A 24,385-nucleotide genomic window follows, 5' to 3' on the forward strand; every position below is an offset into this window, starting at 1 on the left:
ATGATTCTAAAGCTCATATTTAATTCTGAACATTCGTGGATTTTTTACGTCCATTTAAATGTCAGAATTGCTAATTTCTGCTGGCCAAAATAAGAATTGCAGCTTAAATGCCTTAGGTCTCTTCAGCGAGACCTAGCACATTTAAATCAATTACCGGCATCCTCTTTGGTAGCAGGGGATGCTGGTAAGAAGCCCGGAAGCCCTTTAGATTTCGTGATCTCACATGATTACTATGAACGGAGACTCACCGGCCATGATGCCCGCTGCATGTACAAGTGAACTCCATGTTTGCTCATCGCTCCAGTGGCATACATATACGGTGCTGGTGGCGAAAGGGTTAAGATTCCTCTTCACTGGAACTAAGGGACCTAGGCCAACCCCTAAAATACAAAAAATAGCATTTACCTTCTCCACCAGACTTTACAGTTGGTGCAATGCAGTCAGGCAGGCAATGTTCTCCTTGCATTTAGCAAAACCATACTCATCCATCAGACTGCCAGATAGAGAATCATGATTTGTCTCTCCAAAGAACTAGTTTCCACTGCTCCAGAGTCTAGTGGTGGCATGCTTTACACCACCTCATCTGATACATGCCATTGTGCTGGGTCTTGTAAGACATGCATGCAGCCTCTTGGCCATAGAAACCCATGTCATGAAGCTCCCAGGGCACACTTTCTGTGTGGATGTTAATGCCACAGTAGGTTCGAAACTCCACAGTTAACAAGTCAGCAGAGCGTTGGTGACTTTTATGCAATATGTCCCTCAGCGCTTGGTGACCCTACTTCAGTAACATTACGTGGTCTGTCACTTCATGGCTAAGTTGCTGTGGTCCCTAAACGCCTAAAGTTTACAATAATATCACTCTTAGTTCACAAATATCTAGTAGGGAAGACATTTTACAAACTGACTTGTAACAACAGTGGCATCCTGTTACAGTACCATGCTAGAATTCAGTGAGGTCGTTAGAATGAGCCGTTCTTTCACAAATGTTTGTATGGCTAGGTGCTGGATTTTATACACTTGTGGCAATGGGACTGAATGAAACCTATGAATTCAGTGATTAAGAGGTGTGTCCCAATGTCTGCCAGCCCGTTCCCCTCCTTCATGATTGACAGGGCCAATTTTCTGCATAGTTATCTTGCCTGGCCCTGTCTACATAAGAGTTTATTTGTGCTGACCGCTACAAAAGCATAGTATTTTGTATTTTAAGGGAAACTTTCATGTTGATCATGGTGTTTATGCTGAAGGCAGCATATTATAGAGCAGGAGGAGCTGAGCAGATTGATACATAAGATTCAGTATAAGTTGTTCATTATGGGGTCATGGAGGTAGTCCTATCAGTGATTGACAGCTATCTCTGTATACACAGTCATAGAGGGAAGGCTGTCAATCACTGATAGAACCACCTTCTTGATTGCAAAGTCCAAAATGAGTGAGAACTTAAATTAATTTTTTTATATTTTATATAAAAGCTATACTAAATTTTATATAACAATCTGCTCAGCTCCTCCTGTTCTATAAAATTCTGCCTTCAGATTAATTTGCATTTTCATGGTGGCAGGTGTCCTTTAAGTTTCAATGGCAATGTCGTTGATCTAAGATTGTCTAAAGAGAATCTGCCACAAAAAAAAACCTGAAAGTCCCCTGCATTACTGCATCAGCAGATGAGTCTCTGAAAATGTGGACTGATGTCAATGCACATAGTGCAGATTTTCTTTGACACTTTGTAATGTACCTTGTACTGTTCTTGTTGCATGCCTTGCCAGGTTCCTGCATGGTTCCGTTTCTCGTTTGTTTCTAACTATTGTCTTCTGGGGTGCTCCGGGATGACAATATTGATGACCTATCCTCAAGATAGGTCATTCATATTCAATTGGAGGGGGTTTAAATTCCAGCACACACTTGATCATCTATTTGAAAGGGCAGCAGCACTGTGAATTGTAACATGACTGTGCTTGGTATTGGATGGGACTGAGCTGCACATATTGTAGGCAATGTGACCAATGAACGTGATGACACTGGCCTAGGAGAAGGCCACAGTACTACAACTCATTAGCAGAGGTTCCAGAAGTCGGACTCCCACTAATCTATTACTGATGATCTATTCTGAGGATACGTCATGAATATTCTACTCCTAGTTGTGGTAGCTCTTCTAGTTAGAAACACAATTTTGACCAACACTTTCTTATCAGATTTTTTGCTAGACATACCCCAACTTCCTCTCAAATCACATGTACCAATGTCTATTAGATATCGGTATCGGGTGGATGTCATGTACTGTACTCTTAATATCATGCCAATATCTAACCAGCTCTGGGCACCTCCAAAACAAGTGTATCACATCTGCCCTTGTGTTGTTACCTCTTGGACATTTACTTAAATTATTAGTTCCAAAGTGTGGCAATTTTCGTTGTGTAGTAGGCCATATGAATTGTATAAAGTTCAAAGATTTCAAAAGTTCAAAGAGCAATTTTCAATATCTTTGGAGAAAATTCTGTACCTTACTCATCTTGAGTAAAATTGTCTAGCCAATCTCTACTGCCCATTTCTCAGAACTATTCTGCCAAAATTGCATTGCACATTTTTAATATTTTCCTTTTCTTACACTTAGCGTTAGTCAATAATCTAAAAGAAATCAGTCGGGCCCAGTGAACTCTGTATTTTATGCCTAGCCTGCATATAATAAATATCTGCGAGTGCAAATTCTTACTTAATTTGAGCAAAAATTTTAACCTCCAACCCATGCAATTCAACAGCAGACCTTTTTGCCCTTAAAAACCCACTTTCAAATGATTTCATATATGACCACTTATAATGGCGGGGGGGGAAATCTGCATCATAAAAGTCACTTGAATTTTTACTGAAAATGATGCAGTTTTTCAAAGAGGGAATTATGTGTATTTATGGGTGAAACACATTGATTTAACATGCTTCACCTGAAAATAACCCCAATTTTGGTTAAAAAAGCATGTTTTTTTAATGTTCTTTTCTGTTGAGGTTTATTACCTTGACAAAAAAGCAGTGTACAAACCCAGCCTCAGAGCGTCCAGATATTTTCTCTGATTTGCAAATTCAGCTGGGTTCACATCGCGTCTTTCCCATCTATTTAATGTATGTATACAAAAAACTAATACGTTAAATGGGTGAGACAGACTAATACCATACAGTGGCATACATTCACCAGTTCCATTGCAAAAAAATAATATATATATATATATATATATATATATATGTATAAACATACAAAATAGAGCAGCACTACGAAAAATAAGTGAAAAAATGAAGTAGTTTATTCACCCAATTTTGTAGCAATGTTTCGGCTCTATCCGAGAGCCTTGAGAAAGGCTCTTGGATAGAGCCGAAACATCGCTACACCATTGGATGAATAAACAACTTAATTTTTTCACTTATTTTTTAGGGTGCTGCTCTATTTTGTACGTTTGGATATTGGGTAAGCTTATTCCCTTTGAGCCTGCACCCAGCCTTCACTTTTTACCATTGAGAAAAAAACTATATGTTTTTTTTTACCAGACTCTGCAGGATACAAGAGCGTGGTGTGCTGCATTTTGTATCTTTTTTTTCTCTAATTTATACATCAAACAGAGGGATGAAATGTGATGTGAACGCACCCTTAGATGTATTTCAACCAGTTGTTGACCTCAGTTTTGCTATTGACTATCCAATTATTTGGACTCCAACTTGACATTTGTAGTTTTACACAGTTTGTAGAACCCTGGCAAAAGCTGTAGCAGAAAGGACATGCCACTTGAGCTGTGACAGGGAGAGAGCTAGAGCAGAAAGGACACACCCACAGCTGTGATAGGGAGAGAGTTGCAGTAGATAGGACACGCACCCTGAGCTGTAACGGGGAGAGAGCTACAGAAGAAAAGACACACCCCAGAGCTGAGATAGGAAGAGAGCTGCAGCATAAAGATATGCCTCCTGAGAATTGACAGGGAGAGAGCAATGAATGGATCCATGAATCTCTGGATCCATGTGAGATACATGGATGGTTCTAGCTTTATTAGAAAGCCATTGTTATGTACTATATGATGTATGTGTTAATCATGAGGCAGCAAATTTATTTCTTATTACAGTTCTTTTACTGATATCAACAATCTAAAACTAATCCAGGCACCACATGCTTTTTTCCTTATTTCTCTGTCAACATCACTGACGAGGCCACAGCTTCATCCAGAAAATAAAGAGATAAAATAATAGCTATATAAACACCAGTGATATGTGATGATGTGTTCCAGAGCTGACAGCTTATTATACTGCTCCCCTGCTGGAGTTTATCACTGTGCCTCCATCGCACAGTAGTACACTGCCGAGTCTTCCACGTGTGTTGTGTTTATATAGAGATAGGTGAACTTCTTCTTGGTATCCAGAAACATCATGAACTGATCTTCGAATTTATAGCCATTAGCGCTTAAGAGAAAAATTGGCTGGATTTTGTGGGTGCTGACACTCTGGTACCACCGCAGACTGTACTCTGTGCCAGTGTAGCTGCAGTTTATTTGCACATCTTCTCCCTCTGCCACAGTAATATACGGGTCCTGATGTACCGAGTTCTGTCCCAGGGCTCCTGAAATAACACATATAACACATGCTCACACAATATCACACCTGTTCCATTTACTCATTACTTTAACTTCTTGTGTTAAGTAATGGATTATTTTTTTTTACAAATGATTATTTTTTAGTTTAATAATTAAATATCTACAATTTCTATTAATGCTCAGATAAGAATAATTACATACGAGTACTCTTATTAGTTTATTATATTTATTATTAGAGTACCGTAACTACTAAACATGATACTATTCTATTCTAGTAATACACAAATGTTTCTGGTGGACATTTCACCTGTGATGAGAATAGTAAAGACTGCAGACGTCCTCATGACAACTCTCATCATGTTCACCTCTCACAGGGCTCTCATCTGGCTCGTTCTGATGTTGTGCAGCTGTAGTTTTGATGGTTTGTGGGTTGGATGTGGGAGTGTTGGCGAACTCAATATATAAAATGCAGATAAAGGCATTGGTTTTGTGATGTTGTATTTCATCATGTCTCTCTGTTCTACTTTAATGAACTTCTTTATTTTTTATGTTTCAAATGTAATTGTCAGTTAAATATAATAACTTCTAATACAGCATGCATTATGTTCTATTTAGGCAATAGTGATGAGTGGCAGGTCCCATATTCGAATTCGCGATATTTCGGGAATATGTGGCAGAATATTCGTCACATATTCGCAAATATTCTTATTCGAGTATATTTCGCGATTGAAAAAGAATCTGAAATGTAAAACTTGCGTAATGCGAAGTGGGTCAAAAACAAATATATAACACTATAGAATATAGGGCTATATATTCCTTTTTTAGAATATTCGTCATTTTTTTCCATCTTAAGTGAAGTGTTTGTCCCACAAGCAATTTAAGCAGGGAGGAATCATGACTTCAGATGGAAAAAAAATTATGAATATTCTAAAAAACAAATATATAGCACTATTAAGAATATAGTGCTATATATTATTTTTTTTGAATATTCGGCAATGGCGAATATTCTAAAAAACGAATATATAGCACTATAGAATATAGTGCTATATATTCGTTTTTAATATATTCATCATTTTATTACATTTGAAAACATGATTCCTCCCTGCTTCTTGCTTGTGGGCCATAGTCATTGGCTCACAAGCAACTTAATCAGGAGGAAATCATGACAAAATGACGAATATTCTAGAAAAAAAAAATATAGCACTATATTGAATATAGTGCTATATATTCGCTATATCAAATATTTGTCATTTTCTAACATCTGAAAAAATAATTCGTCCCACTCCCTGCTAAAGTTGCTTGTGGGGCAATGACTCATTGGCCCACAAGCAAGAAGCAGAGATGAATCTTGTTTTCAGATGTTACAAAAATGACGAATATTCAATATAGCGAATATATAGCACTATATTTGAAATATTCGTGAATTCTCGAAGTTGCGATATTCAAGATAAATATTCGTAATTCGAATATTCACACTCAACACTATTAGGTATTAAAATCTTTAATTTCATTATCTCTTCAAGAGAAGCCATCAAGTTTTATGATAGAATTCTTTCTGCCCCACTTAAGCTCATTGGGGGCAGATTTACTAATCTTAAAGATGTTGTAACCTTAGGATGTCTAGACATAAACCAGATTCATCACAATGGCTCAGGCTGGATGATAAATATGATGCAAGGACAGACACTTTCCTGTAACTTTATTAAATACTAGTTGTCTGAGACAGAATTTTATGCCAAATTTTGGGCAAAAAGATCACATAGTAGGCCATACCCCCTTTCCTACAGGCTAGGTTGAGATACTTTCTCTAAAGCTACGTGTAGATGCACCAAAATGAGACATATTGTGTCACATTTTGGCTCAATTTATGCCAAGGTCTGAGAGCACATAGATTAGTAAATGTGGACTAAGATGTGTTCCCACTAAAACTCTCTTCTTAAACTTCTGTGTTTGTCCCTGGAGACTAGATACCCAAAAACCTCATCCAGTCTTGTCATATCATTGGGAGATACATTGTAAATCACAACTGCCTGCCTCACATTAGTTTTGACCACCCCACCCACTTCCCAAATGGCTTTGTATGAGATATTTGTGTGCAGACTTGAAGCTCAATATAAAAAGTGGAGATCCAAGTTCTAAAATGATGCGTTATGAAATGAATCAGCAAAGAATTTTGGATTAAAAAAATTGTCCACTAATTGTGATTTTCCATTTTAGATAATAAGTGGTGCATATTGCCTACTATGAAATTGCAACAGTGCATTATAGTCTGGTGTTTTTGGCCTATGTACCATGATGACTTTGATACCTGGTGAGGATATTATAGTTGGCACTTTGAGCATGTCTAATCCACCTTTTATGGTTGGCCATCATATTGTGTAGGAGTCAGGAAACCAGGCCAGAGTTAGAAGAATAAACGTCTCTTTTTACTGAGTGCTAAATAGAGGTTGTAGTACATCCACCAACAATCTGGATACAGTGAAAATTCTTTGCCCAGATAACGTGGTATTGAGGCACTATTAGTATATTGTCTTGCTAAAGTCTCTCTCACTAGAAACTCTGGTTAGAAATTGTAATCTAGCAATTATAGCTGTAGTGTCCACTGCAGAAGACAGGTTTTTAGAGGCACATCTGGCCAGGATGTGGTTAAGTGTAACAGGTGTCTTAACTGTAGTTCCTCACAAGCAGCAAAGTCTGGTTAGCTGTGCACAGGTTACCTTGCTGACTCCTATGCTTGGCCCTGTACATTCTAAGTTCTTTCTTTACCCCTTTCTTGCTGAAGCTGAAGTAATATCTTCAGATCAGTTAGTCACTGGATCCTGAGGCTTAAGGAGAAGGAGCACATGGACTTGCTTCCTCCCTCTTCACACACTAGTCTACATTCTCTCTAGTCAGAAAGTAGGACCAGCCCACTACATCCCCTCCTGAGAGATATGGAACAGGGTGATTAACCCTATCCTTGCCACCATACTAGGCCACAGTGGTTAACCCTGTCCAAGCCAACCATACTAGGCCACACTGGGTGTACATTACATTAAATATCATTACAATACATAACATCACAAACCATTTGCAGATACCACCTGTACTGAGGTAGTGCAACTACAGCTCAGCTCCCATTAAAGTGAATGGTACAGTAGGTGTGCTGCAGTAAGCTGGCATGGCCATTAAACTTTAAAATAAGCTGTGGTTTTGGCTCAGTTCAAATGGCTAGTTTTGATGCCAGAGGCTGCATGGAAGAGCTGATCGATGGAGATGTGTTATGTCGGACCCACACAGGTCAATATTCAAGATACATCATCAATACAAGATGCGTGAAAAATCCTTTTAACCATTTCTCCCATGTGCCAGAAACATACTTGCAGTATAAGTTAATTGGATCCCTATGAATCTGTATTTAGATTGGGATGATTAAAAAAAAAGTGGTGGCGGCCCCACAAGGAATTGGGACTGATGAGCATGATCATTTCTAATGCTGCTGTATACCGTATAAGCACTTTGATCAAAATAAATAAAAACTTATGATAAATGTAAATCCAGGGGTCGAGTGGAGGGGAACGCATGGGAACGGCGTTCCTGCACTATTTTCATGGCAGGAACGCCGTTCCCCTTTCAGCCTCAAGTCAGGAGAACACGGCTGAATCAGATTCACAGGGGGAGACGGAGCGCACTGTGCAGGGCAGGCTAAGGGAGGAGGGGCGGCTTCAGTTGAGAGGAAGCTGTCTGTGCCGCTGCCTGCGACTCCTCTCATGGCGCCCCGCCCCCTAATGACATCATCTCCTTCACTACGAGATCATTCATTTAGAATGTCTTTTAGAAAAGTTTGTCCTAGGATTCGAACTCACGACCTCTACACATCAGAGGAAGGCATTTAACCTCACAGCCATGAAAGCTGTCTAGGTAGTTGCTTAAAAAAAAAAAAAAATAAGACTTCTACTTATACCTAGTGTACTGATACCTAGTGTACAACCATACACATGACAGCTGCCCACTGTGTATGGATGTAGCAGAGCTGGGTGTGTTGGGGCAGCTGTCATGTGTATGGTTGTACACTAGGTATCAGTACACTAGGCATAAGTAGAAGTCTTATTTTTTTTTTTTTAAACAGCTACCTAGATAGCTTTTATGGCTGTGAGGGTAAATGCCTTGCCTCTGATGTGTAGAGGTCATGAGTTCAAATCCCAAGACAAACTTTTCTAAAAGTGTTTTTTTTTTTTTTATAAGACTTCTACTGATACCTAGTTTACTGATACCTAGTGTACAACCATACACATGACAGCTGCCCACTGTGTATGGATGTAGCAGAGCTGGGTGTGTTGGGGCAGCTGTCATGTGTATGGTTGTACACTAGGTATCAGTACACTAGGTATAAGTAGAAGTCTTAGTTTTTTTTTTTTAAGCAGCTACCTAGACAGCTTTTATGGCTGTGAGGGTAAATGCCTTGCCTCTGATGTGTAGAGGTCATGAGTTCGAATCCCAAGACAAACTTTTCTAAAAGTGTTTTTTTTTTATAAGACTTCTACTGATACCTAGTTTACTGATACCTAGTGTACAACCATACACATGACAGCTGCCCACTGTGTATGGATGTAGCAGAGCTGGGTGTGTTGGGGCAGCTGTCATGTGTATGGTTGTACACTAGGTATCAGTACACTAGGTATAAGTAGAAGTCTTAGTTTTTTTTTTTTTAAGCAACTACCTCAATAGCTTTTATGGCTGTGAGGGTAAATGCCTTGCCTGTAATGTGTAGAGGTCATGAGTTCGAATCCCAGGACAAACTTTTCTAAAAGTGTTTTTTTTTTCTTTTTCTGATACTTCTACTGATACCTAGTGTACTGATACCTAGTGTACAACCATACACATGACAGCTGCCCCAACACACCCAGCTCTGCTACATCCATACACAGTGGGCAAAGTTACCTACAGTAGAAGTCTTATATTTTTTTTTTTTTAGGTAACAAGCTAGACAGCTTTCATAGCTGTGAGGGCATATGCCTGGCTTCTCCTGTGTAGAGGTCATGAGATCGAATCCCAGGACAAACTTTTCTAAAAGTGTTATTTTTTTTATTTATTTTTTTAGTCCGCAGCGGCACAAATTACAGCATGCTAGATTTTCTGTGCTTTTTTATTTTTTGGAGGGGGGGGGGGGGGGGGTTGCAGTGGATCTTGGGTGAGTTCCCACACTTTTTTTCCCAGGACTTGACCCCTGTGTAAATCTGTTGCACCACCTAGTGTCTGTCAAGAGGTACTACAAAGAAGGTTGAAAGATTGGATACAAGTACAGTACAAGATCTCCACTATGCTCAGCCCCTGACTGCACACAAGTACAAGGCAGAATCAGACACGGTCAGGCTGGTGATGGAAAAAGAAGTGGATGTATCGCTGGTCTCTGGAATGTTTCAGGATCCAGATCTAGATTATCACTCTGAATAGTTCTTGCCTCTCTAGTGAGAGTATACTGCATCGCTGGGAGTAAAGATTATACCAGTGCAGATATTGGTCCCTAGATGACTAAACAGGACAGGTTATTTCAGGACTCTGAGGTAAAGAGCTGCCTTATCCTCCTCTCTACTCTGCTTTGTCAGAGATTATGATCCTGAATACGGCTGATAAGATCTTCAGCTGAATCTCTATATGAATGGAGTTCTTAAGGAGACATGAAGTACAGAGAGGAGGATGAGGTAATGAGCAACAGCACTTGTATGCAGTCTCCAATACAACAGCTCCACATTATCACAGTCTGTCCTGTCCGTTCTCTCTGTACTTCATGTCTCCTCATTAACTCCATTCTCACATATTCAGCTAAAGATCAGCTGTTTTCAGGATCATAATCTCTGACAAGCAGAGAAGAGAGGAGGATGAGGCAGCTTTTTAGCTCAGTGTTCTGATAATCTCTATGCCATCTCTCATCCCCATACAGCCTAATGGTTAGATCTGCCACCATCAAGCACAGATTTTTAAGCATGCTTAAAAATCAGAATTGCCTGACGAATGAGCCTTTTCTTGTTCATCAGGCAATCGGCGGCAGTATTACACTGCAAGATGATCGGTAACGAACACTCATGCAAACGTTCGTTAACAATTATCGCCCAAAATATTGGCGAGTGTAATACAGCCCTAAGGGTGGAGATTATCTATTTTAACAGCATGATGGACAAGGAAGCCTGGTTATTGTTTCAGACAGGCCCTAGCTCCACATCATAATTTTAATCCCGATCCAGTCAGAAGACAGTTATGGTTTATGGAAAACAACAGCTTCATATACAGGGTGAGGCATGAAAAACTCAACCTTGTGTGATTTGTATATGAAAATGCTTATCGGGCAGTGGCGTAACTACCGGGGAAGCAGGGGAAGCGGCTGCTTCGGGACCCGGGCTGACAAGGGGGAGGTCAGTCAGTCTCAGATAGTCAGATTATTTAATACAGGGGACAGCGCTGGGCGGCCCCTTCACATAAAGCAGTGGGCCCTTCACATCTTCACATACAGTGTGGTGCTCCCCCCCCCCCCCCCCCTCGTGCATCTTACTGTCAGGCAGCGCAAGCCGGTACAAGCCGGCATTGCGCTGGTCTAATTAGGCATGCCTAACCAGTTCAGACCTGACCTAAGGAGGAGGAGGGACTGGCAGGCGGGAGAAACAGCGCGGCAGGCAAAAGGAGCGGCACAGCAGCGCACATCAGGCTTTTCAGGTATGTGTCTGTGTCTGCTGCCTGTGTGCCTCCCTTGCCCCTCCCTGGCTCTTTCAGCACATCACTGGCCTAACCCTCTGGGCCTTGTCTGTGCCTGCCCTGGCCACTGTCCTCTCCTCCCTGGCCCCCGTCTGCTCCCCTGGCCCTTATTATTAAACCCCCCGGGGCCTTTGTCTGCACCCCTGGCCCCTGTCTGTGCCTCCCTGGACCCTGACTGCTCCCCTGGGCCCTGGCCCTTATTAGTGATCCCCCATGCTTTGTCTGCACCCCTGGCCTCTGTCTGTGCCTCCCTGGCCCTTGTCTCTTCCCCCTTGGTCCCTGTGTGTGCCACCCTGGTCCTTTCTGTGCCCCTCCTGGACCCTGTCTGCACATCCCTGGCCCCTGTCTGCTCCCATGGGCCCTGGCCCTTATCTGTACCCTGTCCATAGCCCTTGTCTGCACCCCCTGGCCCTGGCCTGTGCCTCCTCTGTTCTTTGTCTGCCCCCCTGGCCTCTGTATGCACCTCCATGGCCCCTGTCTGCACCCCTGGCTCTTTCAGCATATCCCTGGCATGACCCTTATCTGCGTGGTTGCGCCCCCCAGGCTACTGTCTGTGCCTCCCTGGCCCCTGTCTGCTCGCCTGGGCCTTGGCCCTTATTAGTGCCCCCGATGCCATTGTATGCACCTCCCTGGCCCTTGTCTGCACCCCTGGGCACTGGCCCTTATATGTGCCCTTGTCTCTGCCCACTTGGCCCCTGTGTTCACCACCCTGGCCCTTTATGTGCCCCCTCGGCCCCTTTCTGCACCTCCCTGGCCCCTGTCTGTGTCCCATCCCTAGCCCTTGTCTACGCCCCTGACCCTTATCTGTGTCTTCCTGGCCCTGTCCTGTGCCCCCCCCTGGTCCCTGTGTGCGCCTCCCTGGCCCTTGTCTGTGCTCCCTTGGCCCCTGTGTGCACCACCCTGGCCCTTTCAGTGCATCCCCTGGCCCTTATCTGCACCCCCCTGGCCTCTGTCTGCGCCTCCCTGGCCACTGTCTGCACCCCTGGGCCCTTATCTGTTCCCCCTCCCTGACCCTTGTCTGTGCCCCTGGCCTTTATCTGTGCCCCCCTGGCCCATGTCTGCACCCCTGGCCCTTATCTGTGCCCCCCTGGCCTTTGTCTGCATCCCTGGCCCCTGTGTGCACCTCACTGGCCCTTGTCTGTGCCCCCTTGGCCCCTGTGTGCGCCACCCTGGCCCTTTCAGTGCAGCTCCTGGCCCTTATCTGTGCCCCCCTGGCCCTAGCCTGTGCCCCTCGGCCCTTGTCTGTGCCACCAAGGCCCTTGTCTGCACCCCCTGGCCCTTGTCTGCGCCCCCAGCCCTTGTCTGCACCCCCCTGGTCCATGTCTGCGCCACTCTCGCCCCTGTCTGCGCCCCCCTGCTTGCTGTTCTGCCATCTACTACTACTTATTTTGTTACTCTTATATATGCAGAGGGTGTGCGCTTATATGTGCCATGATGAGCACTAGTACATGGCGGAACAGCGGGCAGAAAGGGGAGGCCGCTATGTAAAATGACACTACATGACAGACAGTGTGTGTGAGTGTGTGTGTATATATATATATATATTTATATATATATCATATAGGAAAAGGATGGCGTGGCAGCCTGGTCTGGTCAATATCATGACTAGCCAAAGGAGTGGAGTTTTCACAGGAGGAGGGGGTTGCGAAGCGTGGGGGGAAGGGGGGCCATACAAAAATTTGCTGTGGGGCCCAGTCACTTCTAGCTATGCCCCTGTTATCGGGTCATATTTATCAAAACCCTTTTATAGTAAGGCCGTCTTTGTTGGCCATAGCAACCAATGAGAGCTCAGATTTCATTTTACCAGAGCAGTTTAAGAAAAGAATGAAGCCCAGCGTATCATCCCCTGCTGCCAGTCAAGTTGTCCTCTTTGTGGAGGGCAGTAGTGTAATGCGTGAATTTGTCTAATAACATGACATGCAATTCAACAAAGAATTATGATAGTGGAGCCTTAAGTATGGCTCCTTGAGGAGCCGGAGCTGAGGATAGGAATGGTATTGGCCCTGACTATAGGATGTGTGACAGTGGTTTCCATCAGGTAGTTGCTGCCTGGCTCTGGTGCAGTGAGAGGACGGTGTACCCTTTAGTTGGGGAACTCCCCGAACTTGGTGTCCTTGTTGATAGTTGTATGGGTGCCTGGCAGGAGATACAGTATAGTAGTGAAATGGCCAGCGTATGGTGTGGCAGGAGAGAGGAAACCATGCCAGAGGTAGAAGAATAAACTTCTCCTTTACTTGAGTGCAAAATAAGAGCTGTAGTACATCGAGCAATACTTCTTACGAAGCACAGATGCTTTCCCCAGATGGGTGCACACTATGTTGCAAAACATTTCCAGATACCCTCTGCACTGGGGCACTGCACAGGCTCTTTCAAAGTAATGCAGGAATATTTACTGGTCCATTTCCAGACCTTCTCGTTCCAGCAAACAGCAGTATGGTTAAGTGTGGAAGTGATCGCAGTATCCATGGCTGATGCAAAAAATAAAATAAAATAGACAACCATCGTTGTTCGGACACCCATTGTTGTTACAGACATATACAGGTCCTTCTCAAAACATTAGCATATTGTGATAAAGTTCATTATTTTCTGTAATGTACTGATAAACATTAGACTTTCATATATTTTAGATTCATTACACACCAACTGAAGTAGTTCAAGCCTTTTATTGTTTTAATATTGATGATTTTGGCATACAGCTCATGAAAACCCAAAATTCCTATGTCAAAAAATTAGCATATCATGAAAAGGTTCTCTAAACGAGCTATTAACCTAATCATCTGAATCAACTAATTAACTCTAAACACCTGCAAAAGATTCCTGAGGCTTTTAAAAACTCCCAGCCTGGTTCATTACTCAAAACCGCAATCATTGGTAAGACTGCCGACCTGACTGCTGTCCAGAAGGCCATCATTGACACCCTCAAGCAAGAGGGTAAGACACAGAAAGAAATTTCTGAACGAATAGGCTGTTCCCAGAGTGCTGTATCAAGGCACCTCAGTGGGAAGTCTGTGGGAAGGAAAAAGTGAGGCAGAAAACGCTGCACAACGAGAAGAGGTGACCGGACCCTGAGGAAGATTGTGGAGAAGGACCGATTCCAGACCTTGGGGGACCTGCGGAAGCAGTGGACTGAGTCTGGAGTAGAAACATCCAGAGCCACCGTGTACAGGCGTGTGCAGGAAATGGGCTACAGGTGCCGCATTCCCCAGGTCAAGCCACTTTTGAACCAGAAACAGCGGCAGAAGCGCCTGACCTGGGCTACAGAGAAGCAGCACTGGACTGTTGCTCAGTGGTCCAAAGTACTTTTTTCGGATGAAAGCAAATTTTGCATGTCATTCGGAAATCAAGGTGCCAGAGTCTGGAGGAAGACTGGGGAGAGGGAAATGCCAAAATGCCTGAAGTCCAGTGTCAAGTACCCACAGTCAGTGATGGTCTGGGGTGCCATGTCAGCTGCTGGTGTTGGTCCACTGTGTTTTATCAAGGGCAGGGTCAATGCAGCTAGCTATCAGGAGATTTTGGAGCACTTCATGCTTCCATCTGCTGAAAAGCTTTATGGAGATGAAGATTTCATTTTTCAGCACGACCTGGCACCTGCTCACAGTGCCAAAACCACTGGTAAATGGTTTACTGACCATGGTATTACTGTGCTCAATTGGCCTGCCAACTCTCCTGACCTGAACCCCATAGAGAATCTGTGGGATATTGGGAAGAGAAAGTTGAGAGACACAAGACCCAACACTCTGGATGAGCTTAAAGCCGCTATCGAAGCATCCTGGGCCTCCATAACACCTCAGCAGTGCCACAGGCTGATTGCCTCCATGCCACGCCGCATTGAAGCAGTCATTTCTGCAAAAGGATTCCCGACCAAGTATTGAGTGCATAACTGAACATAATTATTTGAAGGTTGACTTTTTTTGTATTAAAAACACTTTTCTTTTATTGGTCGGATGAAATATGCTAATTTTTTGAGATAGGAAATTTGGGTTTTCATGAGCTGTATGCCAGAATCATCAATATTAAAACAATAAAAGGCTTGAACTACTTCAGTTGTGTGTAATGAATCTAAAATATATGAAAGTCTAATGTTTATCAGTACATTACAGAAAATAATGAACTTTATCACAATATGCAATTTTTTTTAGAAGGACCTGTATTAGAGGATTATGAGAATTCCAAGGAATTCACAGTAAATTTCTCACAGCGGGCTACAGTGGTCAGAACAACATACCAATATCCACTGAAATCGCTTTACTGGAAGCTATATAGAGTGTCAGATATGTGTGAGTTAAAGGAGGGGCATGAAAAGAATCAGGTGGAAAACAGCTGCTATATGTGATCATAGACAGCATAATAACCTGGTTCATAATTCACAGAACAGTAGGTACTGGCCCACATGAGCAGCACCAACAGCTAATTCATGATACAAATGTTGGAATTGGGGGGTTCTTATGGGTATGAGGATTGCTGCTCCAGTATTCTTTGATGAAAATGTTAACATGGGTATCTTAGGGCAATTGTATGCACAGTTAACTGATCATGAGCGTGAGTACCGTTTCTTTCAGCCAGGACGGGGGGGGGGGGGGGGGAGGGGGGGGGGGTGACGTGCCATAAGTAGAGATAAGTGAGGTTTTCAAAAAGTTTATTCGGACACTTTGCTGAATTTTGCCCAGAAATTTGGTTCATTACAAACTAACTCATCACAAAGAGCGTTAAATCAGGTCTATCCCAGGCTGCAGTTAAACTGCAGGGAGAGTGTGTCTTGGTGTACATCAATGTGCATTGCACCAATATGCATATCTAATCCTTTCTGATAGAGAAACATTTACTGTGCGTCAGTATGACAGGCAGATCATATATATGGATGTGCACATCATTGTGCAGGTCACCAACAGTCCTAGCTAATCCCTTCCGTCAAACCAAAAGAAAAGCATACAGCAGCCTTCAGTAAAGCAAAAAAGTGCTACATGCCCCTGCAGGAGCTGTATCCAAATGACTCTTTAGTGAAACAAAATAAAGACATGGAGGCAGCGTGAATAAAGTAGTGGGAATTTTTTTTTCTTTTAATCAATTTTGTGGCAGTGCAAACACATGCTTTTGAATCCCTTCTGTTAGCTGTGCGTCACTATTAGGCTTCGTTCACACTTAACTTATTTGGTCAGTTATTCTCATCATTTATTGTCAGCCAAAAGCAGGTGTGGGTAAAACCCACAGAATAGGTGTACATCTGTTCATGATACCTAATCCAAGAATTTGGCTTACAAAAACTGATGGAAATAACTGACTAAATAACTGAAGTGTTAACTCAGCCTTACAGGTTAATGTTAGTGCCAAGTCTAATTTATCGGCATGGACTGAACTGTGCAGTGGCCCAAGATTCAAGTAGTGGCTCCATGACAGAGTGGGGAGGGTGTTAGCAGTAAGGTTGTGCTGACGTCACTGTTTATTTTTTCCCTTCTTCTGATTCTTCAGAAGAACAGACAAATTTTGAGCATTTTGAGCATCCTTCTTCACATGCTCAGTATTTGGTCAGCATTTGATCAGTATTTGTAAGGCAAAAGTGGGTCCAATACAGAGATAAAATGACATGGAAATATTTGCATCTGTTCTGTGTTTTGGACCCACTCCTACTTTTGGCTTCCAAATCATGATCAAATCCTTTGGTATTTAGACAGTTTTTACATAACTATTTGATCAGTATTGGTAGGGCAAAAACAGGAGTGGGTCCAATACATAGATGACACTTGATGGAAAAATGTGCATGTCTTCTGTGTTTTGGACCCACTCCTGCTTTTAGCTTCCAAATCATGATCAAATCCTGATGCAAAATACTGACTGTGTGATAGAGGCCTTATGGACGCTCAAACTACAGGATCCGTTTTGTTTTTTATTTTTCTGTTCTTATGACAGCTCAGAAGAACTGAAAAATAAAAAGTGGTGTCAACATGGCCAAACAGGGATAATAGTGGCCCCGTAACAGACTGGTGAAAGTGGCAACGGCATGAAGAGTCATAATAGTGGCTCCAGAACAGACTGGTGAGGGTGGAAACAGCATGAAGAGTCACAGTAGTGGTCCCAGAATGGGGGGGTGGACCAGCAGTGGCAGTAATAGCACAAGTTGGTGGCAGATCACAGTAGGAGCAGATGGCAGTAGAGGCAGCAGGCGTGTGGCATCAGGCGGGTGGCAGCATCAGGATAGTGGCAGCAGCACGCTGCCAGAAGTAACGGGCCATTTGTCACAATATTCCGATTAGTAATAATACGAATTCTTATCGCGAATATCGGCACTTAGATCATTTGCAAATATTAAGAATATATAGTGCTATATATTCGTAATGACGAATATTCCTTTTTTTTTTAAAACACAGTACACATCAGGTGATCATCCCTCCCTTCTTCTAGCTTGTGGGCTAATGAGCAGCCATTTTGTGAAGTTTCATGTGAGAGACAGAGGAGCTTGAATACTGTGCTTTTTCAAATTACATTCCAAATCGCATATAAATAATCCTGATAGTTAGTGTTTGATAGTAATAGGGAATTGCGTAGCTGAATAGCTGATAGGGTCCAGTACAGGGTGTAGTGCAGGTTATAGAGATAGTTAGCTGAAATATATAATCCAGATAGTTAGTGTTAGATAGTGTAGGTTAGTTAGGGCATATTGTAAAAGATAGGGTACAGTGCAGGGTGTAGTGTAGGTTACAGAGTTAGTTAGCAGAAATATATTATCCAGATAGTTAGTGCTAGATAGCGTAGGTTAGTAGGAAATACTGTAGTTTAGCTGATAGAGCTTAGTGCAGGGGGTAGTGTAGGTTCAGGGCTGGTGCAAGGATTTGCCACCCTAGGTAAAAGTTAATTTTGCCGCCCCCTTGACTCCGCCCATTGACCACACCCTTTTACCCGCCCCTTTTTCAGCCACCTATTGCATGCAACATTTAACTATGGTGCCAGTCTATGGCCATGTACCCTGTGCCAGTCTGACTATAGTCGCATATCCTGTGCCAGTCTGACTATGGTCATGTATATATAATATCAGGCCATTGTCTGCCACCTAGTACCATAGTACCATCCCAGTGATGCCAATCACTCTGCGTTGTTCAGCAGATTGGCACACCAAACACGAGCAGTGCCACCTATTCACTGCCAGGCGCCATTCAGCCACTGTCTGAAATCCCGTGCTACCAGGGCAACATAAAACAGTATGCTGCCTTGTGCCCTCTGCCAGTCTGGCACTGTCCTGCACCCTGTACCATTCATAGCCCTTTAGACAGTCTGTGCCACCTATTAGGCTCCATGTGCCACTGCTGGGCACCCTGTGCCAGTCAGAATCTATGGCCCCTAGTCAAGCAGCAGGTGTGCCCTGACCCCTGTACACAAGTGTGTGCCATCCCGCTGCCAGTCACTGTCCTGCAGACTCTGACAACCTAGTGCAGGTTGTCAGAGTGCGGTTGCCAGGGGTGCTCACCAGGTTCTGCTCCTCGCTGTGCTCCAGGTCCACATTGCCTTGGCTCTTGCCAAGATCATGTGTCTTCGGCGCGTGATCCCGCGAGACCCACCTCTGGGATCAAGTGCCTCTCTCCTCCCCCCTCAATGTGTATCATGGCGCCAATAGCCCCCCCTCCCCCGTGGCAGTAAAGTAACAGTCCGGTATAAAAAATAAAATAAAAACTTTTGTGCCTACCTCCATGTCAGTGATGCCAGCTTCTTGTGTTGAAGATTTGGTGCTCGTGTTCTTTTTTAGCATGTCTTTCAGAAAAGCTTAAGCTGGGATTCAAACCTATGACCTTCTGTATCAGAGGCAAGGCATTTACCCACACAGCTATGATAGCTGTATAGGCAGTTACAAAAAAAAAATATAAGACTTCTACTGTAGATAACTTTGATACCTAGTGTACATCCATACACATGACAGCTGCCCCAGTACACAGTGTATGGATGTAGCAGTGCTGGGTGTGTTGGGGCAGCTGTCGTGTGTATGGATGTACACTATTTTTTAAAGTAACTGGCTGTACAGCTCTCATAGCTGTGTGGGTAAATGCCTTGCCTCTGATGTGAAAGGTTGTGAGATTAAATCCCAGGAAAAAGACAGACTAAATGAGATTTAAATACACCAGGGTCTCGTAGGTGTGTGTCAGCTGCGTGCCGCTCGCTCTGCCCGAAGTGACTGAACAAACTCATGCTCGCACTCGCTGCATCCAGACGGCAAGTACAGGAACAGATGGAGTTGATTATTCCAAATAGGGGGTGGGGCGCAGGCGGCGGCCGGGTGCTTCTGCTTGGGATTCGGACTCCAGAGTGCCTACTCTGCTTATGGGTGGTGCCGGCCCTGTGTAGGTTATAGAGTTAGCTTAAATATATAATCCAGTTAGCTAGATTAGATTATTAGTTAGGGAATATTTTAGCTGATAATTTCCAGAGCAAGGTGTACTTTAGGTTAGATAGGGATATAGGATAGTGTAGTGTTTAGCTGTCTGTTTCATCCATCTGTGAAAAAAAATAAAAGTCCTAGTGTTTTAGGCTTTATTTATTTTGTGATTAGTGTCTGCGTCTTTTGTGTGTGAAAAAAAAATATTGTTTTACAGTTTTTGGGTTTATTCTATATTTTAGTTCATTATTGCCCCATTGTCCCCGCCCTAATAAAGTTTGCTCAAATTCCCTCTTTATTTTCTTTTTTTTTTTTTTGGGTGTATATATAAAACCACATCATGAGTGGAAATGGGAGTGGGTTCTAGTGCTGGACCGCTGCCAGCACGGGGCCGCTCCTCTACCCATGGAGGGGCGGGTGCAGGTGTCCGGGGTGTCCGCCTCATCCGTGATTTCTTTGAGCGTGGCATCCGCCCAATTTCATCGCAGGACGCTGAGGCAGTGGTGTCACAATAGCGGTCCCCAATGCATGGGCAACATCCGAGCGTCTACTGCAGACGGATTCCAGACCCATTCACTTGAAAGGGTCCGTGATATGTCCGTTCCGCTAAAAGTGAGATGCTTCCGTGAGGTTCCACACCGCATCTCCTGGATTGCGGACCCATTGAAGTGAATGCGTACGTGATCCTTGATGCAGGGTGCACACGCCGGTGGCTGTGTATTGTGGACCCGCTGTATGCGGGGTGCAATACGGCCACTGGCGGCACATGTACGTAAAGTTACCGTTATAAGATTGCATTGTATTGCTTTTGTATGTGTGTGGGGTATGAGCAATCGTATATTGGCCAGCTGAGCAGATGTACCTGTTTAGTGAAGTGATGGTACAGTATGGGGTGTACAGTTGGTTAGCCTCCCTGTGGTGCACCATGGGTAACGCTAAATGAACCAGCAAATTATGGCATTTAGACAAAGAAAGCTTCTCCTGACCAACAGGAGAAAAACTTTCATCTATAGACTATGTGTGGGGTATATAGTGTGTGTTATTATATACACTGCCCGTCCACAAAAAAGTCGCCACCTGGATTTAACTAAGTAAATAGTTATGAGCCTCCTATTGGATAATTACTGCATGAGAGATTATCTTTTAGCTGGCAATAAGTTATTTAACCCCAACTGGTGCAATGAGTTGCTTCTCATTTCTTAAACAACCATGTCGAAAGACACATCTCGTGGTCGTGGAAAAGATGTTAGTCTGTTTGAGAAGGGTCAAATCATTGGCATGCATCAAGCAGAGAAAACATCTAAGGAGATTGCAGAAACTACTAAAATTGGGTTAAGAACTGTCCAACGCATTATTAAAAAATCTTGAATGATCGTGATCGGCGATCAGTTAAATGTTTGGTGAAATCAAATCGAAGAAAAACAACAGTAGAACTCAAGACACTACATTTAGATCTTGTAATTGTAATGCCTCCCTGCCTCCATCTCCAGTGCATACTACCACTCTCTGTCGGGGTCATCCGCGTCATCTTCATCATCGCCCTCTAGCTCCTCCTGCTCCTCTTCTGTCGCTTGGGAAGATAAACCACCCAGTTCTGTATAGAATTCCTGGGCATTTATATCTTCTTCCTCCTGTGCCAGTTCAGCCTCCACAGGGCTCAGGTTTCCGTAAGATGTAGGCACCACGTCTTCTCTCCCCTCGCCAGTCAGATTTATCAGCCTCCTTTCCAGGATGTGAAGGAGTGGAACTAAATAATTTATCCTACAGTCCTGGCTACTGATAAATAAAGTGGCCTCCTCAAAGAGCCTGAGAAAATGGCAGGTCACACGCATGAGCTGCCACTGGCTAACGTCGAAGTTACATTGGGGAGTAGTCCGTCTGAATCATGAAGAAATAGGTCACAGGTTTCCTCTGCTTATACAGCCGGTCCAACATGTGGAGCTTAGAGTTCCAACGTGTGGAAACAATGCATATGAGGCAATGTAGGGGAACACCATTCTGTCTTTGTAGGATTTTATTTTCCATCCTGAATAACGGGAACCAGACGGATCCATTATGCTTTCCCATAGACCTCTATTATGACGGATCAAAATAGAATGCCTCTAAATGTTTCCGTTTTGAATTCCGTTATTTTTCGTTATAGCCATGTTATAACAGAAAACAATAACGGAATTCATAATGTTGATGTGAACCTGCCGTTACTGCCTGAAACACATCAGCAAAGAGATGAAATTCCGACCTTGTGTAATGATGTGAACTATTTTAATTTATAGAGTGCTGGACTACTCAAGCTTTCACTAATTCAGCCTGATGTCAAAAATGTCACCTAGCCACAAATAAGTGCCACCACATTCAAGCCAGGACCCAGCTTGTAGGAAAATGTTGCTACTTCATGTTGGGAACAGGAATTCAGCACCAGGCTTCCCCTTATCATGGCATCCATAGCAGTGGGATGGTTACTAGTTACTACAGTAGTTTGTGATGGGGTAATTACAGTGTGTACAGTAGTTTGGTGCTTAATAATGCAATATTTATATTATTTTTTTCTGGGGGGGGGGGGTTATTGCTCTATCAAATTGAGGGCTTGTTTTTTGTGGATTGAGACATATTTTGTAACAGCTTGGAGTACACATAATGTATAATGTATTAATTTTTTAGGGAGAGTGGAAAATCAAAGTATTTCTGCCATTGTTTTTTGGGGGCTTTTGTTGTTATGGAGTTCGCCTTATGGTGGATTTTTTACACAATCAGTGATAGTTTTCATTGATACCATTTTGTCGTATGCATGACTGTTTGATCTTTTTTTATTTAACTTTTTAGGAGACAGGATTGCCAAAAAGAATCAGCAGTTCTGGCCTTGTTTTTAACAATTTTATCAAGGTTCACTACAATAGTTTTATTGTTCAGGTAGTTACAGATGTGATATCTATTTTTACTTGGAATTTTTTATTCTTTTTTTTTTTTTCCTGAAAATTCTATTAATCATTTTACAATTTTTGTTAGTCCCACTATGTGACTTTACCATACGGTCATTTGGGTGCTTCTATAATACACTACAATGCCTCTGTGTTTCAGTGTATTATGCCTTTAGGTCCCTGGCTGTCATAGAAACCCAATAGCACCTTGAAGTCCTTTGAGGGGGGAACCACTGGGTTGACGGTAGGGGCCCCTCCTAATGTTTAACCATTTAGATGTTGCAGTCATTATTGATCTATGCATCCTAAGGGGCTTAACAGCCGGCATTGGGGTTACAATATTTTGAATCAAATCCATAAAAGCAGGGTGCTGGCTGTATTGCACAGGTGCAAATGATGCCATGTACACAGCTATCACTGCACTATACTGTTATGGTGGCTCTCAGAAATTACATATTTCACACAATGTAATGGTATGCAGTAAGGCAGGAAGGGGTTAGTCAACAAAACATTCACACTGTTGATAAATTTAGTGCATGCCGCACACGGAGGCACATTGGCATACTGAACACAAAGAGCACCAGTATTAATAGATTCCCCTCATTGTGGACTATCATAAGGACATTCGGAAATGTTATTCTAAAACATTTAAAATATCTTTGAAGTAATAAACAAATAAACTACTTCCCAATACGAGTTATTATCTGTCGCCGTTTAATATTATTAAGACCACTCATTTTTTAAACTTTTTTTTTTAGATGCACATCCTAAAAATAAGAACTATGAACAGGGTAAAATTTATAAAATACAGAGCAGTTAGAATACCAATATGTGGATGTTGTTGCACTGCGCCACCTAGCGTCTGTAACAGTATATTACATTGTGCTTTTAACACTTTATATAAGTACATGTTCACCACTGTGCTCCATCACCGAGAGCACACAAGTACAAGGCAGAATCAGACACGGTCGGGCTGGAGATGGATAAAGAGGTGGATGTGTCGCTGGTCTCTGACTGGAATTTTTCAGGCTCCAGTTCTGGATTCTCACGCTTTAAGCTTGAATAGCTCTTTGCCCCCCGGCTGAGGATATACTGCATTTGGTGGGGGTACTGACGATACCAGTGCAGATATGGGGAAGAGCTGCTGGTTGAGTAGTTACAGGTTAATGTTACTGATTCCCCAAGTTTAGCATTCATGTTTTGTTTTTCTGAGGTGATAACATTTCCCAGCACTGAACCTGTTAACATAAAAAAAATAAAAAAAATGATAATACATCTTGATTAATGTAACAAAGTAATTTGTTCTAAAATCACACGTAATAGACTTTATACTATGAAGTGTTACAACAGTTTTGTTCAGTCGCAATACAGTTGTGCTCGACTCCATGGACAACAGCACGCCAGACCCCTCTATCTTTACAACAGTACAAACAGCAATACACATATACAGATGTGTCAGTAATAATAACTATATTATACTTACATGAAAAATAATAAAATAGTATGAGGAAGGTAATACATATATTAGAAGACATAACACCCAACATTCTGCCCAGAGTTAGAGGAAAACACAAGCACCAAACAGCAGCACCAGCTCACTGACAAAAACAAGCACTGTGACTGTAGATGTCTTCTGTATAGGGTGGGAGGGATGTGACTGCTGACATCTTCTGTACATGGTGGGAGGGATGTGACTGCTGACATCTTCTGTACAGGGTGGGAGGGATCTGACTGCTGACATCTTCTGTACAGGGTGGGAGGGATGTGACTGCTGACATCTTCTGTATAGGGTGGGAGGAATCTGACTGCTGACATCTTCTGTACAT

General features: G+C 42.9%; 2 gene segments (V, D, J or C); both read right to left on the reverse strand.

Moving 5' to 3' along the window:
- Nucleotides 1–4,298: 4,298 nt before the first annotated feature.
- LOC122928134 lies at nucleotides 4,299–4,980 on the reverse strand. The segment is given in 2 exon segments: nucleotides 4,299–4,588; nucleotides 4,870–4,980. Coding segments are annotated over 2 exon segments (342 nt in total).
- Nucleotides 4,981–23,272: 18,292 nt separating this feature from the next.
- On the reverse strand, nucleotides 23,273–24,182 carry LOC122923741. The segment is given in 2 exon segments: nucleotides 23,273–23,797; nucleotides 24,043–24,182. Coding segments are annotated over 2 exon segments (390 nt in total).
- Nucleotides 24,183–24,385: the final 203 nt, after the last annotated feature.

Source organism: Bufo gargarizans, chromosome 1 (assembly GCF_014858855.1).
Source record: "Bufo gargarizans isolate SCDJY-AF-19 chromosome 1, ASM1485885v1, whole genome shotgun sequence".
In the NCBI taxonomy this organism is placed as follows: Eukaryota; Metazoa; Chordata; class Amphibia; order Anura; family Bufonidae; genus Bufo; species Bufo gargarizans.